Below are 17,437 nucleotides of genomic sequence, written 5' to 3'. Positions count from 1 at the left end.
GCTTTCTGTCTGTCTGTGTGGCTGGCTCTCTGTCTGTCTGTGTGGCTGGCTCTCTGTCTGTCTGTGTGGCTGGCTCTCTGTCTGTCTGTCTGTGTGGCTGGCTCTCTGTCTGTCTGTCTGTGTGGCTGGCTCTCTGTCTGTCTGTGTGGCTGGCTCTGTCTGTCTGTCTGTGTGGCTGGCTCTCTCTGTCTGTCTGTGTGGCTGGCTCTCTCTGTCTGTCTGTGTGGCTGGCTCTCTCTGTCTGTCTGTGTGGCTGGCTCTCTCTGTCTGTCTGTGTGGCTGGCTCTCTCTCTGTCTGTCTGTGTGGCTGGCTCTCTCTCTGTCTGTCTGTGTGGCTGGCTCTCTGTCTGTCTGTGTGGCTGGCTGTCTGTCAAGACTGCATCTATTATGAACGTGCTTTTCATCAGTATCAGCCTAAATGGAATAAATGTCATTTAAACCCCAAATATCTCCTAAGCTAGCCACTCCAGAGTCAGTGGTCCTATATGACCCAAGGGACAGGCTACAGGAAGGCTGCCAGTAGACTGTTTATTTTGACTAATTTGAACTGGTCTGGTGTATTTATTCATTGTTAGTGCAGTCAATGTTGGATCCATGTTGAGGTGTGTGTGTGTGTGTGTGTGCGCAGGTGGGTTCGTTGGAGCAGGCCATGCTGGATGCCTTAGTGATGGACCGTGTGGAGTTTGTGAAGCTCCTGATTGAGAATGGAGTTAGCATGCACAGGTTCCTTACCATCACACGGCTGGAGGAGCTATACAACACGGTAACACACACACAGCTCACCAATTTCACACACATACATGTAATGATGCTCCACAGGGCTCTATGCTGGTACCATTTACTGTTCTCCTCACACGTGCAACCTCTCAATTCTAACGTTTGATTCGTATTCTGTCAAAATCATTTCTAAACGGTCTGTTTATCCATGGTCCTGCTGGGCATCGTGTTTTATCTGTGTCTCTTCTGTTCCAGAAACAGTCCCCTACCAATCCCACGCTCTTCAACCTCGTAAGGGATGTCAAACAGGTACATCTTTGACTTCTTGTCAACCATTGATTGTCAAAGTTTGAATTAATTTGAACAATAGTAATTGATGATGATGGTGTTGTTGATTAGTATGACTCACTATGACTCGTAATTGTTTCCAGGGTAATCTCCCCCCTAACTACAAGATGACCTTAATTGACATTGGCCTGGTGATAGAGTACCTGATGGGCGGGACTTACAGGTGCAACTACACCAGGAAACGCTTCAGGATCATCTACAACAATCTCCATGGCAACAGCAGGGTAAGGGTTAACGGTTAGTGTTAAGGGTTGAAGATAAAAGGTTAAAACGTAAGTTTGCTTCAGGGTCAAGGGTTAAACTCATTGTTCACACATTGTTTTGATCTTTCACTGATTGATTCATTTAGAGTAATGGTGAAAGTAAACTGTTCTCTATCTTTTTCTCTGTCTCTCTCCAGAGGTCAGGTCGCCACTCTGCAGGGCCTGGGTCCCACCTGAGGAAGAGCCAAGAGTCGTTCAGTATCCAGGCCGACAAGAAGGAGAAGACCAGGCACAACCACTTCATCAAGACTGCACAGCCATACAAACCCAAGGTACACACACACACACACGCACAACATGGAGAGTCATATTTGAGAACACACTGTGACTTGTGTGATGGCAAGAAACAGCCTGTCCACTGATGACCTTGTGGAAATCTATACCAATGTAATTTGACCATGCCTGGAGTATGACAGTGTGTTGCTGGTAGGCTGCACCAAGATGCAGCAAGCTGCACTGGATAAGGTACAGAAAAGGACAAGCAAGATAATAACAAAAACAGAGACATCCCACTGACCCTTCCACCACTACAGCCATGGAGAGAGCAAGCAGCAGTAAGATTGATCACTGACATGCACCAACCTGACCACCGTCTACAGGATCTCCTACCACAGAGAAGGGGAGAGTACTGGCAGAGTCCTCCACAACCAGAACCAACTGTCCAGCATCAATGCAAGGAAAAATGGGCTGAAAAATTCTACCATTGACATCTGCCATCAGACTTTTTAATAACAAAATGTGACTCTTTAAACTGTAATTTCTTGTAAGATGGAACCTTTTTTATTTAATGTAGTATCTTGTTTTTGAAGTATTGTCTGAATGTAACTGTGCATTCTGCATTACTCTTGTTGACTGCGAGCATGAATGAAATAAATCAATCAAATCACTACAAACCCAAGGTGTGTGCGCACACACACACACACACACACACACACACACACACACACATACACACCCACAGAACTGAGCCATCAGATTATTCAAATCGCCCTCTTGACGCCCACCCCTCTCCCTCTTAGTTGGAGTCGGCGACAGACCAGTCCAAGAAAAAAGCCAAGGAGGAGATAGTTGACATCGATGACCCAGAGACACGCAGGTTCCCGTACCCGTTCAATGAGCTGCTGATGTGGGCCGTCCTGATGAATAGGCAGAAGATGTCTCTGTTCTTCTGGCAGCATGGGGAGGAAAGCATGGCCAAGGCCCTGGTGGCCTGTAAACTCTGTCGCTCCATGGGCTATGAGGCCAAGAAGAGTGACGTGGTCGACGACACCTCCCAGGAACTCAAGGACTACTCCAAGTATGACACATTACACACCAAATAACTAGGACACTTCAATCCTCACTAATACTCAAGACTACTATAATATGTGACAGATTACATACTAATACTTTAAGTACTCCAAGTATGATGCATTACTACTAGTAGTCACTAATACTCAAGGCTACTTGAAGTATGAGTATTACTGAGTATTAGTATGTGATGTATCAGACTATTTTTGTGAGTGAAGTGACCATGAGGAGCTGTGTTGTGGTGACTGATGAGGATGTTAATGATGGTGTTTTCAGTGAGTTTGATACCGTGGTATGTGTGTGTCATGTTCAGAGGGATGATGTCTGGAGTAATGTAAGGTTGATGATGATTATTATTTCATAGTGAATTTGGCACCCTAGCAGTGGACCTCCTGGAGCAGTCATTCAGACAGGATGAAACCATGGCGATGAAACTGCTGACCTACGAACTGAAGAACTGGAGTAACAGCACCTGTCTGAAGCTGGCCGTGTCGTCGCGGTTACGACCCTTCGTGGCTCACACCTGTACCCAGCTGCTGCTGTCAGACATGTGGATGGGACGACTCAACATGAGGAAGAACTCCTGGTACAAGGTGACACTGCCCAGCAATGCAGTGTATATATATATATATACACACATATACACACTCAATAGTGTTCCACATGGCTCCACATGGCTCCACATGGCTCTGTGCTTGGTTGGTTATTATAGATGTGTTATGTTTTTCCAGGTGATTCTCAGTATCCTGGTCCCTCCTGAGTAAACATAAATAAACATATACAATAAATACATTTAAAAACTAAATATAATAATGTATATATCTCTAGGTGATCCTCAGTATCCTGGTCCCTCCTGAGTAAACATAAATAAACATATACAATAAATACATTTAAAAACTAAATATAATAATGTATATATCTCTAGGTGATCCTCAGTATCCTGGTGCCTCCTGCAATCCTCCTGTTGGAGTACAAGACAAAGGCAGAGATGTCCCACATCCCTCAGAGTCAGGACGCCCATCAGATGACCATGGAGGACAGCGAACACAACTTCCATAACACCACCGACAACATACAGATGGTCAGAATCAATATGACAGAGTTCATCTCATCTGTTTTCTTTTCTTATCTTACTGTGTCTGTTCTGGCAAGTACACTGGTGCTACTGGTATTCTGATGATCCTGGGATTTAGCTATGAGGGTCCTGGGGTTTAGCTATGAGGGGAAGCTATGATGATCCCGGGGTTTAGCTATGAGGGGAAGCTATGATGATCCCGGGGTTTAGCTATGAGGAGAAGCTATGATGATCCTGGGGTTTAGCTATGAGGAGAAGCTATGATGATCCCGGGGTTTAGCTATGAGGGGAAGCTGATGATCCCGGGGTTTAGCTATGAGGGGAAGCTATGATGATCCCGGGGTTTAGCTATGAGGGGAAGCTATGCTGATCCCGGGGTTTAGCTATGAGGGGAAGCTATGCTGGTCCCGGGGTTTAGCTATGAGGGGTAGCTATGAGGGTCCTGAGATTTAGCTATGAGGAGAAGCTATGATGATCCCGGGGTTTAGCTATGAGGGGAAGCTATGAGGGTCCTGGGATTTAGCTATGAGGGGAAGCTATGATGGTCCTGGGGTTTAGCTATGAAAGTTAGCTATGAGGGTCCTGGGATTTAGCTATGAGGAGAAGCTATGCTGATCCCGGGGTTTAGTTATGAAGGGAAGCTATGCTGATCCCGGGGTTTAGCGATGAGGGGAAGCTATGAGGGTCCTGGGATTTAGCTATGAGGGGAAGCTATGAGGGTCCTGGGATTTAGCTATCAGGGGTAGCTATGAGGGTCCTGGGATTTAGCTGTGAGGGGAAGCTATGAGGGTCCTGGGATTTAGCTATGAGGGGAAGCTATGATGATCCCGGGGTTTAGCTATGAGGGTCCTGGGATTTAGCTATGAGGGGTAGCTATATGAGAGAGAGAGAGAGGGTTGGACTGCAATGCTCTCTTCATTCATGGTTTCTTAATTTCTGGTGCTGTGGTCTGTTTTCAGTCTGCATGTATATATATGGCATATACATGTCTATACAGTCTATTAAAGAGGCGTTATTAAACATGATTCTTCTCCAGGATGTGTTCCAGGAGGCGAAGGCGGATGACAACGTGGAGGTGAAGGATGAGGCGGAGACACAGGTCCGCTCCCGAAGACTTCCTCTAACCAGGAAGTTCTACGCCTTCTACCACGCCCCCATCGTCAAATTCTGGTTCAACACGGTATGAATCCCTAGCCCCTGGCTCTACCCCCTCCATGTGAGCTGACTAGCAGACACTCTGGGCCCTACTATGTTTAATGGTACAGCAGAGTTCTGACTACCAAGGTTTTCCCTGTGGAGCCGCCAAGCAGCTTAAATGGAAGGGATGTTTCCTTTCTCCTCCTGGGATATTTCCTGTATCCTGCCCTGTGTGTGTGTGTGTGTGTGTGTGTGTGTGTGTGTGTGTGTGTGTGTGTGTGTGTGTGTGTGTGTGTGTGTGTGTGTGTGTGTGTGTGTGTGTGTGTGTGTGTGTGTGTGTGTGTGTGTGTGTGTGTGTGTGTGTGTGTGTGTGTGTGTGTGTGTGTGTGTGTGTGTGTGTGTGTTCATTTTGAATCGCTTTGTGTCCCGGGTGGGTGGAGATTTCCCTTTTAGAAACAATGTAACGGTCTAAAACTGAGCACCACTTGCCCAGTGTGTGTACTCTGAGACCAGGGAGGGCTGGCATGAAACGTGTTCATGTTGAGAGGACAGGGGGAGGCTGGGGCGTGTGTGTACTTTTCCAGAGCTCTACTTCCCACACCCTGCATACTACACACACACACGTACCCTCAGGTGGTGTTCCAGGTGCCCTGGCTTCATTTGCATGTCCTGATAGCATCAGTAGAACAGTCCTTAACATAACTATATCTGCTGTACCCAGATCGATGCTCATCTACCCCACAATCAACATCAACATAAATATGCTGCCTGCCACACAATGATCCATCTCTCACTGCATGTCTGTCACATCATGATCTCTGCTTCCACATAATAACCCTGCCTGCCCCAGTCAGCACTGATCCCCACACTGATCAGTCTCAGTTTAGTCACGGCCCTCCAACAGCCACACACACCCTACCTAACCCCCGGGCCATAGTTAGAATGACTGATGTCTAGGGGGGGGGGGGTCTGTATAATGGCTGAGAGGTGTTGTTGAATGCTGTAGTTTCCTTCACTTCATGCTTCGCTAGTCAGGCTCACAGCGTTCACCTCTAAAAAGACCTGGGGGTATGTCACAAAGCAGGAACAAAGTAGGACTGCTGATATAGGATCAGTTTAGCCTTTTAGGTCATAATGACCCCTACAGATCAGACTTTTTCAAACCTCTCCTCTAACGGCCCTAAACTAGCACACCGGTTTTACCTGGTCGAGGGCTTGATGATAAGTTAACTAGTTGATTCGGGTGTGCTAGTTCTGGAATAGTTCAAATACATGGAATATCTGGGGGTCTCTGAGAAAAGGTTTGAGAAGGGTTGATATAGATTTTAAATAAATAAGATTATATGGACGGGGGGGGGACACTTTTTAAATATGGGCCCTGGGCATTGTCTTGGACAAGGGTTTAGTAACAATAAAGAAGCATTTTCAATCAGCTTTACGCTTACCTGGTTCTTTCTGTATTAGTGTGTGTGTGTGTGTTACCAGTATCGATACTGGTATCACAATACTACAATACCAGTATCACAATACTACAATACCAAAACAAGCACAAAGCAGACTTCACTCTGTGGTGCTGTTGTACAACCGTGCGTGCTATTGATTGCTAAATAAACAAATGTGACTCAGTGACAACATAAGGCAGTTCTTTTCCAACATTAGGACTGTTTTCCTCAAGTAATTAAGTCTGCTTCATTTTTCCTTTCCTTCCTTACTTCCTAGTATCGTGGTACTGGTATCTTGATAACCCTAATTTAAGGTGTATGTGTGTGGTGTGTGTCTCCTGGCTAGCTGATGTACGTTTGTGGGTCTGTATAATAGCCTGTGTATGGTATGTAAAGGTGTGTGTGTTGTGGGTCTGTATAATAGCCTGTGTATGGTATGTAACGGTGTGTGTTGTGGGTCTGTATAATAGCCTGTGTATGGTATGTAACGGTGTGTGTTGTGGGTCTGTATAATAGCCTGTGTATGGTATGTAACGGTGTGTGTTGTGGGTCATTATAATAGCCTGTGTATGGTATGTAAAGGTGTGTGTGTTGTGGGTCTGTATAATAGCCTGTGTAAAGGTGTGTGTGTGTGTGTGCGTTTTCCCCTGGATAGCTGGCGTACCTGGGTTTTCTGATGCTTTACTCATTTGTCGTTCTGGTCCGGATGCCCGAGTTTCCGTCTCCTCAAGAGTGGGTGGTCATCCTCTACATATTTACCTCCGCCATTGAGAAGATACGAGAGGTACGCTAATGCTGCTCCCTGCTCTCTACATCAATAGGGTTATGTTCCAATTGGCACCGTATTTGCTATATAGTGCACTGCTTTTGCCATTTGGATTGGACCCTATGACTGTATGAGAAGGACAAGACACTTACCCAGCTATCTTTGTCTCTCAGAGGATTCAATACCATTTAGTTTAGTTCAATTTGCTTTAAACAAGCTCATTCTTCTAGGTGACAGTTTAAACAGAGAAGTACTGAGTCCACATTCACGTTGATAGAATATGTTTCCATTGTTGATTTGAGCTCTCAGTTCACTGGATGCACTCATGTCCTATTGTCTGTTCTGTATCTTTCTTTGTAGATGTTTATGTCTGAAGCTGGGAAGATTAGCCAGAAGGTTAAAGTCTGGTTCAGTGACTATTTTAACCTCTCAGACTTCCTGGCTATTGTCACCTTCTTTGTGGGCTTTGGATTGAGGATCGGAGGAGAGGATGTGCTTGTCCCAGGCCGGACTGTGTATTGCTTGAATATCATCTTCTGGTACGTGAGACTCCTAGATATTCTGGCAGTCAACCAGCAAGCAGGACCGTATGTGATGATGATCGGTAAAATGGTGAGTGTTCTTTTTTCCCCTAATGCTTTACTAATCCAAATTCGTTCTTCAACTGTGTCAAATCAAATTGTATTTGTCACATGCGCCGAATACAACAGGTGTAGGTAGACCTTACAGTAAAATGCTTACTTACGAGCCCTTAATCAACAATGCTTTAAGAAGTTAAGAAGAAAAATGTGTTAAGTAAAAATGGATAAGTAGAAAAAAAGGAAATTCAAGTAACAAATAAAGGGCAGCAGTAAAATAACAACAGCGAGGCTATATACAGGGAGTACCACCAATACAGAGTCAATGTGGATGCTATATACAGGGAGTACCAATACAGAGTCAATGTGGAGGCTTTATACAGGGAGTACCAATACAGAGTCAATGTGGAGGCTTTATACAGGGAGTACCAATACAGAGTCAATGTGGATGCTATATACAGGGAGTACCAATACAGAGTCAATGTGGATGCTATATACAGGGAGTACCAATACAGAGTCAATGTGGAGGCTTTATACAGGGAGTACCAATACAGAGTCAATGTGGAGACTTTATACAGGGAGTACCAATACTGAGTCAATGTGGATGCTATATACAGGGGGTAACAGTACAGAGTCAATGTGGAGGCTATATACAGGGAGTACCAATACAGAGTCAATGTGGATGCTATATACAGGGAGTACCAATACAGAGTCAATGTGGAGGCTTTATACAGGGAGTACCAATACAGAGTCAATGTGGATGCTATATACAGGGAGTACCAATACAGAGTCAATGTGGATGCTTTATACAGGGGGTACCGGTACAGAGTCAATGTGGAGGCTTTATACAGGGGGTACCGGTACAGAGTCAATGTGCGGGGGCACCGGTTAATTGAGGTAATAAACAAAAAAATAAACGTCATCGCACTGTCAACTGCTTTTATTTTCAGCAAACTTAACATGTGTAAATACTTGTATGAACATAACAAGATTCAACAACTGAAACATAAACTGAAAAAGTTCCACAGACATGTGACTAACAGAAATTGAATAATGTGTCCCTGAACAAAGGGGTGGTCAAAATGAAAAGTAACAGTCAGTATCTGGTGTGGCCACCAGCTGCATTTAGTACTGCAGTGCATCTCCTCCTCACCAGAGTTGCCAGTTCTTGCTGTGAGATGTTACCCCACTCTTCCACCAAGGCACCTGCAAGTTCCCGGACATTTCTGGGGGGAATGGCCCTCACCCTCCGATCCAACAGGTTCCAGACTTGCTCAATGGGATTGAGATCTGGGCTCTTCGCTGGCCATGGCAGAACACTGACATTCCTGTCCTGCATGAAATCACACACAGAACGAGCAGTGTGGTTGGTGGCATTGTCATGCTGGAGGGTCATTTCAGGATGAGCCTGCAGGAAGAGTACCACATGAGGGAGGAGGATGTCTTCCCTGTAACGCACAGCGTTGAGATTGCCTGCAATGACAACAAGCTCAGTCCGATGATGCTGTGACACACCGTCCCAGACCATAACGGACCCTCCACCTCCAAATCGATCCCGCTCCAGAGTACAGGCCTCGGTGTAACACTCATTCCTTCGACGATAAACGCAAATCCGACCATCACCCCTGGTGAGACAAAACCGTGACTCGTCAGTGACAATCACTTTTTGCCAGGCCTGTCTGGTCCAGCGACGGTTGGTTTGTGCCCGTAGGCGACGTTGTTGCAGGTGATGTCTGGTGAGGACCTTCCTTACAACAGACCTACAAGCCCTCAGTCCAGCCTCTCTCAGCTTATTGCGGGCAGTCTGAGCACTGGTGGAGGGATTGTGTGTTCCTGGTGTAACTCGGGCAGTTGTTGTTGCCATCCTGCACCTGTCCCGCAGGTGTGATGTTCGGATGTACCGATCCTGTGCAGGTGTTGTTACACGTGGTCTGTCACTGCGAGGACGATCAGATGTCGGTCCTGTCTCCCTGTAGCTCTGTCTTATGCGTCTCATAGTACCGACATTGCAATTTATTGCCCTGGCCACATCTGCAGTCCTCATGCCTCCTTGCAGCATGCCTAAGGCACGATGAGCAGGGACCCGGGGCATCTTTCTTTTGGTGTTTTTCAGTCAGTAGAAAGGCCTCTTTAGTGTCCTAAGTTTTCATAACTGTGACCTTAATTGCCTACCGTCTGTAAGTTGTTAGTGTCTTAACGACCGTTCCACAGGCGCTTGTTCATTAATTGTTTATGGTTCATTGAACAAGCATGTGAAACAGTGTTTAAACCTTTACAATGAAGATCTGTGAAGGATCCTGAAAAGGGATGTTTCTTTTTTTTTTTTTGCTGAGTTTATGTGCATGTAGGTAGAGTTAAAGTGCCTATGCATAGATTATAAACTGAGAGTAGCAGCAGCATAAAGAGGCAACGGCTCCACTTGGGCTGCTCTGCTCAATGAAGAGAACAGTTAGCTGCTTTTCATCACTCTAAACTCTGACAAACCTCAAGAAACAGTATTTTCTCTGAAATAATCTCTCCTGTAGTATATATTTGACAAGGTTGAAGCACTTCTGACACCATGTTATGATCTTAGTCAGATATGACTGTGCTGCGTAGCAGAGCACGAGTAAATGGCTCACAAAAGGTTAGTGATCAATTTAGTGAGAGGAGCTCTACCCATTTTATATGTACAGTGGGGCAAAAAAGTATTTAGTCAGCCACCAATTGTGCAAGTTCTCCCACTTAAAAAGATGAGAGAGGCCTGTAATTTTCATCATAGGCACACTTCAACTATGACAGACAAAATGAGAAGAAAAAAATCCAGAAAATCACATTGTAGGATTTTTTTATGAATTTATTTGCAAATTATGGTAGAAAATAAGTATTTGTTCACCTACAAACAAGCAAAATTTCTGGCTCTCACAGACCTGTAACTTCTTTAAGAGGCTACTCTGTCCTCCACTTGTTATCTGTATTAATGGCACCTGTTTGAACTTGTTATCAGTATAAAAGACACCTGTCCACAACCTCAAACAGTCACACTCCAAACTCCACTATGGCCAAGACCAAAGAGCTGTCAAAGGACACCAGAAACAAAATTGTAGACCTGCACCAGGCTGGGAAGACTGAATCTGCAATAGGTAAGCAGCTTGGTTTGAAGAAATCAACTGTGGGAACAATTATTAGGAAATGGAAGACATACAAGACCACTGATAATCTCCTTCGATCTGGGGCTCCACGCAAGATCTCACCCCGTGGGGTCAAAATGATCACAAGAACAGTGAGCAAAAATCCCAGAACCACACAGGGGGACCTAGTGAATGACCTGCAGAGAGCTGGGACCAAAGTAACAAAACTTACCATCAGTAACACACTACGCCGCCAGGGACTCAAATCCTGCAGTGCCAGACCCCTGCTTAAGCCAGTACATGTCCAGGCCCTTCTGAAGTTTGCTAGAGAGCATTTGGATGATCCAGAAGAAGATTGGGAGAATGTCATATGGTCAGATGAAACCAAAATATAACTTTTTGGTAAAAACTCAACTCGTCGTGTTTGGAGGACAAAGAATGCTGAGTTGCATCCAAAGACCACCATACCTACTGTGAAGCATGGGGGTGGAAACATCATGCTTTGGGGCTGTTTTTCTGCAAAGGGACCAGGACGACTGATCCGTGTAAAGGAAAGAATGAATGGGGCCATGTATCGTGAGATTTTGAGTGAAAACCTCCTTCCATCAGCAAGGGCATTGAAGATTAAACGTGGCTGGGTCTTTCAGCATGACAATGATCCCAAACACACTGCCCGGGCAACGAAGGAGTGGCTTTGTAAGAAGCATTTCAAGGTCCTGGAGTGGCCTAGCCAGTCTCCAGATCTCAACCCCATAGAAAATATTTGGAGGGAGTTGAAAGTCCTTGTTGCCCAGCAACAGCCCCAAAACATCACTGCTCTAGAGGAGATCTGCATGGAGGAATGGGCCAAAATACCAGCAACCGTGTGTGAAAACCTTACGAAGACTTACAGAAAACGTTTGACCTCTGTCATTGCCAACAAAGGGTATATAACAAAGTATTGAGATAAACTTTTGTTATTGACCAAATACTTATTTTCCACCATAATTTGCAAATAAATTCATTAAAAATCCTACAATGAGATTTTCTGGATTTTTTTTCTCCTAATTTTGTCTGTCATAGTTGAAGTGTACCTATGATTAAAATTACAGGCCTCTCTCATCTTTTTAAGTGGGAGAACTTGCACAATTGGTGGTTGACTAAATAATTTATTTAGGTAATGTGTGACGGTTGATCAGATGGTTTTCAGTCAATAGCACATCTCTAGGGTTCCATGCTAGTTTGGTTTGAAAGAGGCTAATGATTGCAGGTGGGGGTGTTTTTAAAGGGGTAGCCCCGCCTCTCAGGTGGATGGCAGTTACCTCTATATATCAACATGTTTTACATAGTGGCAGTAATGTCTATATCAACAACATGTTTTACATAGTGGCAGTTACCTCTATATATCAACATGTTTTACATAGTGGCAGTTACCTCTATATATCAACATGTTTTACATAGTGGCAGTTACCTCTATATATCAACATGTTTTACATAGTGGCAGTTACCTCCTATATATCAACAACATGTTTTACATAGTGGCATGTTACCAGTTACCTCTATATAACAACATGTTTTACATAGTGGCAGTTACCTACCTCTATATATCAACATGTTTTACATAGTGGCAGTAATGTTTACTATCAACAACATGTTTTACATAGTGGCAGTTACCTCTATATATCAACATGTTTTACATAGTGGCAGTTACCTCTATATATCAACATGTTTTACATAGTGGCAGTTACCTCTATATATCAACATGTTTTACATAGTGGCAGTTACCTCTATATATCAACATGTTTTACATAGTGGCAGTTACCTCTATATAACAACATGTTTTACATAGTGGCAATGTCTACTACATGTTTTACATAGTGGCAGTTACCTCTATATATCAACATGTTTTACATAGTGGCAGTTACCTCTATATATCAACATGTTTTACATAGTGGCAGTTACCTCTATATACATGTTTTACATAGTGGCTATCTATATATCAACATGTTTTACATAGTGGCAGTTACCTCTATATATCAACATGTTTTACATAGTGGCAGTTACCTCCTATATATCAACATGTTTTACATAGTGGCAGTAATGTCTACTATCAACAACATGTTTTACATAGTGGCAGTTACCTCTATATATCTACTATCAACATGTTTTACATAGTGGCAGTTACCTCTATATATCAACATGTTTTACATAGTGGCAGTTACCTCTATATATCAACAACATGTTTTACATAGTGGCAGTAATGTCTACTATCAACAACATGTTTTACATAGTGGCATGTTCAACAACATGTTTTACATAGTGGCTATATATCAACAATGTTTTACATAGTGGCAGTTACCTCTATATATCAACATGTTTTACATAGTGGCAGTTACCTCCTATATATCAACATGTTTTACATAGTGGCAGTTACCTCTATATATCAACATGTTTTACATAGTGGCAGTTACCTCTATATATCAACATGTTTTACATAGTGGCAGTTACCTCTATATATCAACATGTTTTACATAGTGGCAGTTACCCTATATATCAACATGTTTTACATAGTGGCATATCTATATATCAACATGTTTTACATAGTGGCAGTTACCTCTATATAACAACATGTTTTACATAGTGGCAGTTACCTCTATATATCAACATGTTTTACATAGTGGCAGTAATGTTTACTATCATACAACATGTTTTACATAGTGGCAGTTACCTCTATATATCAACATGTTTTACATAGTGGCAGTTACCTCAACATGTTTTACATAGTGGCATATTAACAACATGTTTTACATAGTGGCAGTTACCTCTATATATCAACATGTTTTACATAGTGGCAGTTACCTCTATATATCAACAACATGTTTTACATAGTGGCAGTTACCTCTATATATCAACATGTTTTACATAGTGGCAGTTACCTCTATATATCAACATGTTTTACATAGTGGCAGTTACCTCTATATATCAACATGTTTTACATAGTGGCAGTTACCTCTATATATCAACATGTTTTACATAGTGGCAGTTACCTCTATATATCAACATGTTTTACATAGTGGCAGTTACCTCTATATATCAACATGTTTTACATAGTGGCAGTTACAACATGTTTTACATAGTGGCAGTTACCTCTATAACAACATGTTTTACATAGTGGCAGTTACCTCTATATATCAACATGTTTTACATAGTGGCAGTTACCTCTATATATCAACATGTTTTACATAGTGGCAGTTACCTCTATATATCAACATGTTTTACATAGTGGCAGTTAGTGGCCTCTATATATCAACATGTTTTACATAGTGGCAGTTACCTCTATATATCAACATGTTTTACATAGTGGCAGTTACCTCAACATGTTTTACTATATATCAACATGTTTTACATAGTGGCAGTTACCTCCTATATATCAACATGTTTTACATAGTGGCAGTTATCAACATGTTTTACATAGTGGCAGTTACCTCTATATAACAACATGTTTTACATAGTGGCAGTAATGTCTACTATCAACAACATGTTTTACATAGTGGCAGTTACCTCTATATATCAACATGTTTTACATAGTGGCAGTTACCTCTATATATCAACATGTTTTACATAGTGGCAGTTACCTCTATATATCAACATGTTTTACATAGTGGCAGTTACCTCTATATATCAACATGTTTTACATAGTGGCAGTTACCTCTATATATAACAACATGTTTTACATAGTGGCAGTTACCTCTATATATCAACATGTTTTACATACTAGTTACCTCTATATACAACATGTTTTACATAGTGGCAGTTACCTCTATATCAACATGTTTTACATAGTGGCAGTTACCTCCTATATAACAACATGTTTTACATAGTGGCAGTTACCTCTATATATCAACATGTTTTACATAGTGGCAGTTACCTCTATATATCAACATGTTTTACATAGTGGCAGTAATGTCTACTATCAACAACATGTTTTACATAGTGGCAGTAATGTCTACTATCAACAACATGTTTTACATAGTGGCAGTAATGTCTACTATCAACAACATGTTTTACATAGTGGCAGTTACCTCCTATATATCAACATGTTTTACATAGTGGCAGTTACCTATATATATCAACATGTTTTACATAGTGGCAGTTACCTCTATATATCAACATGTTTTACATAGTGGCAGTTACCTCTATATATCAACATGTTTTACAGTGATGTCTACAGTTATCTATATATCAACATGTTTTACATAGTGGCAGTTACCTCCTATATATCAACATGTTTTACATAGTGGCAGTTACCTATATATATCAACATGTTTTACATAGTGGCAGTTACCTCTATATATCAACATGTTTTACATAGTGGCAGTTACCTATATATATCAACATGTTTTACATAGTGGCTATCAACAACATGTTTTACATAGTGGCAGTTACCTCTATATATCAACATGTTTTACATAGTGGCAGTTACAACTCATATATATCAACAACATGTTTTACATAGTGGCATTTACCTCCTATATATCAACATGTTTTACATAGTGGCAGTTACCTCCTATATATCAACATGTTTTACATAGTGGCAGTAATGTTTACTATCAACAACATGTTTTACATAGTGGCAGTTACCTCTATATATCAACATGTTTTACATAGTGGCAGTTACCTCTATATATCAACATGTTTTACATAGTGGCAGTAATGTCTACTATCAACAACATGTTTTACATAGTGGCAGTTACCTCTATATATCAACATGTTTTACATAGTGGCAGTAATGTTTACTATCAACAACATGTTTTACATAGTGGCAGTTACCTCCTATATATCAACATGTTTTACATAGTGGCAGTTACCTCTATATATCAACATGTTTTACATAGTGACAGTTACCTCTATATATCAACAACATGTTTTACATAGTGGCAGTTACCTCTATATATCAACATGTTTTACATAGTGGCAGTTACCTCTATATATCAACATGTTTTACATAGTGGCAGTTACCTCTATATATCAACATGTTTTACATAGTGGCAGTTACCTCCTATATATCAACATGTTTTACATAGTGGCAGTTACCTCTATATATCAACATGTTTTACATAGTGGCAGTTACCTCTATATATCAACATGTTTTACATAGTGGCAGTTACCTCTATATATCAACATGTTTTACATAGTGGCAGTTACCTCTATATATCAACATGTTTTACATAGTGGCAGTTACCTCTATATATCAACATGTTTTACATAGTGGCAGTTACCTATATATACAGTTACCTCCTATATATCAACAACATGTTTTACATAGTGGCAGTTACCTCCTATATATCAACATGTTTTACATAGTGGCAGTTACAACATGTTTTACATAGTGGCAGTTATATATCAACAACATGTTTTACATAATGGCAGTTACCTCCTATATATCAACATGTTTTACATAGTGGCAGTATCAACATGTTTTACATAGTGGCAGTTACCTCTATATATCAACATGTTTTACATAGTGGCAGTTACCTCTATATATCAACATGTTTTACATAGTGGCAGTTACCTCTATATATCAACATGTTTTACATAGTGGCAGTTACCTCTATATATCAACATGTTTTACATAGTGGCAGTTTTACATAGTGGCTATATATATAACAACATGTTTTACATAGTGGCAGTTACCTCCTATATATCAACATGTTTTACATAGTGGCAGTTACCTCTATATATCAACATGTTTTACATAGTGGCAGTTACCTCTATATATCAACATGTTTTACATAGTGGCAGTTATCTATATATATCAACATGTTTTACATAGTGGCAGTTACCTCATATATATCAACAACATGTTTTACATAGTGGCAGTTACCTATATATATCAACATGTTTTACATAGTGGCAGTTACCTCTATATATCAACATGTTTTACATAGTGGCAGTTACCTCTATATATATCAACATGTTTTACATAGTGGCAGTTACCTCTATATATCAACATGTTTTACATAGTGGCAGTAATGTTTACTATCAACAACATGTTTTACATAGTGGCAGTTACCTCCTATATATCAACATGTTTTACATAGTGGCAGTTACCTCTATATATCAACATGTTTTACATAGTGGCAGTTACCTCTATATATCAACATGTTTTACATAGTGGCAGTTACCTCTATATATCAACATGTTTTACATAGTGGCAGTTACCTCCTATATATCAACATGTTTTACATAGTGGCAGTTACCTCCTATATATCAACATGTTTTACATAGTGGCAGTTACCTCCTATATATCAACATGTTTTACATAGTGGCAGTTACCTCCTATATATCAACATGTTTTACATAGTGGCAGTTACCTCTATATATCAACATGTTTTACATAGTGGCAGTTACCTCTATATATCAACATGTTTTACATAGTGGCAGTTACCTCTATATATCAACATGTTTTACATAGTGGCAGTTACCTCCTATATATCAACATGTTTTACATAGTGGCAGTTACCTCTATATATCAACATGTTTTACATAGTGGCAGTTACCTCCTATATATCAACATGTTTTACATAGTGGCAGTAATGTCTGCTATCAACAACATGTTTTACATAGTGGCAGTTACCTCTATATATCAACAACATGTTTTACATAGTGGCAGTTACCTCCTATATATCAACATGTTTTACATAGTGGCAGTTACCTCTATATATCAACATG

The 17,437-nt window shown here is 41.1% G+C and overlaps 1 protein-coding gene across 1 annotated transcript in view; it reads left to right on the top strand.

Annotated features, from left to right (window-relative positions):
* Positions 1-17,437, top strand: part of LOC139384339 (transient receptor potential cation channel subfamily M member 7-like) — an 80,475-nt gene that overhangs the window by 36,991 nt on the left and 26,047 nt on the right. Inside the window, exons 12-21 of the mRNA XM_071129046.1 lie at positions 629-763; positions 973-1,026; positions 1,149-1,289; positions 1,466-1,600; positions 2,348-2,625; positions 2,983-3,211; positions 3,544-3,699; positions 4,730-4,873; positions 6,928-7,056; positions 7,399-7,650. Of these exons, the coding sequence (XP_070985147.1) occupies positions 629-763; positions 973-1,026; positions 1,149-1,289; positions 1,466-1,600; positions 2,348-2,625; positions 2,983-3,211; positions 3,544-3,699; positions 4,730-4,873; positions 6,928-7,056; positions 7,399-7,650 (1,653 nt within the window). The remainder of the gene's footprint in view (positions 1-628; positions 764-972; positions 1,027-1,148; positions 1,290-1,465; positions 1,601-2,347; positions 2,626-2,982; positions 3,212-3,543; positions 3,700-4,729; positions 4,874-6,927; positions 7,057-7,398; positions 7,651-17,437) is intronic.

This window comes from Oncorhynchus clarkii, chromosome 26, assembly GCF_045791955.1.
Source record: "Oncorhynchus clarkii lewisi isolate Uvic-CL-2024 chromosome 26, UVic_Ocla_1.0, whole genome shotgun sequence".
In the NCBI taxonomy this organism is placed as follows: Eukaryota; Metazoa; Chordata; class Actinopteri; order Salmoniformes; family Salmonidae; genus Oncorhynchus; species Oncorhynchus clarkii.
Note: the sequence above shows the minus strand (reverse complement) of the source record. Positions and strands in the feature narration are given on the sequence as shown.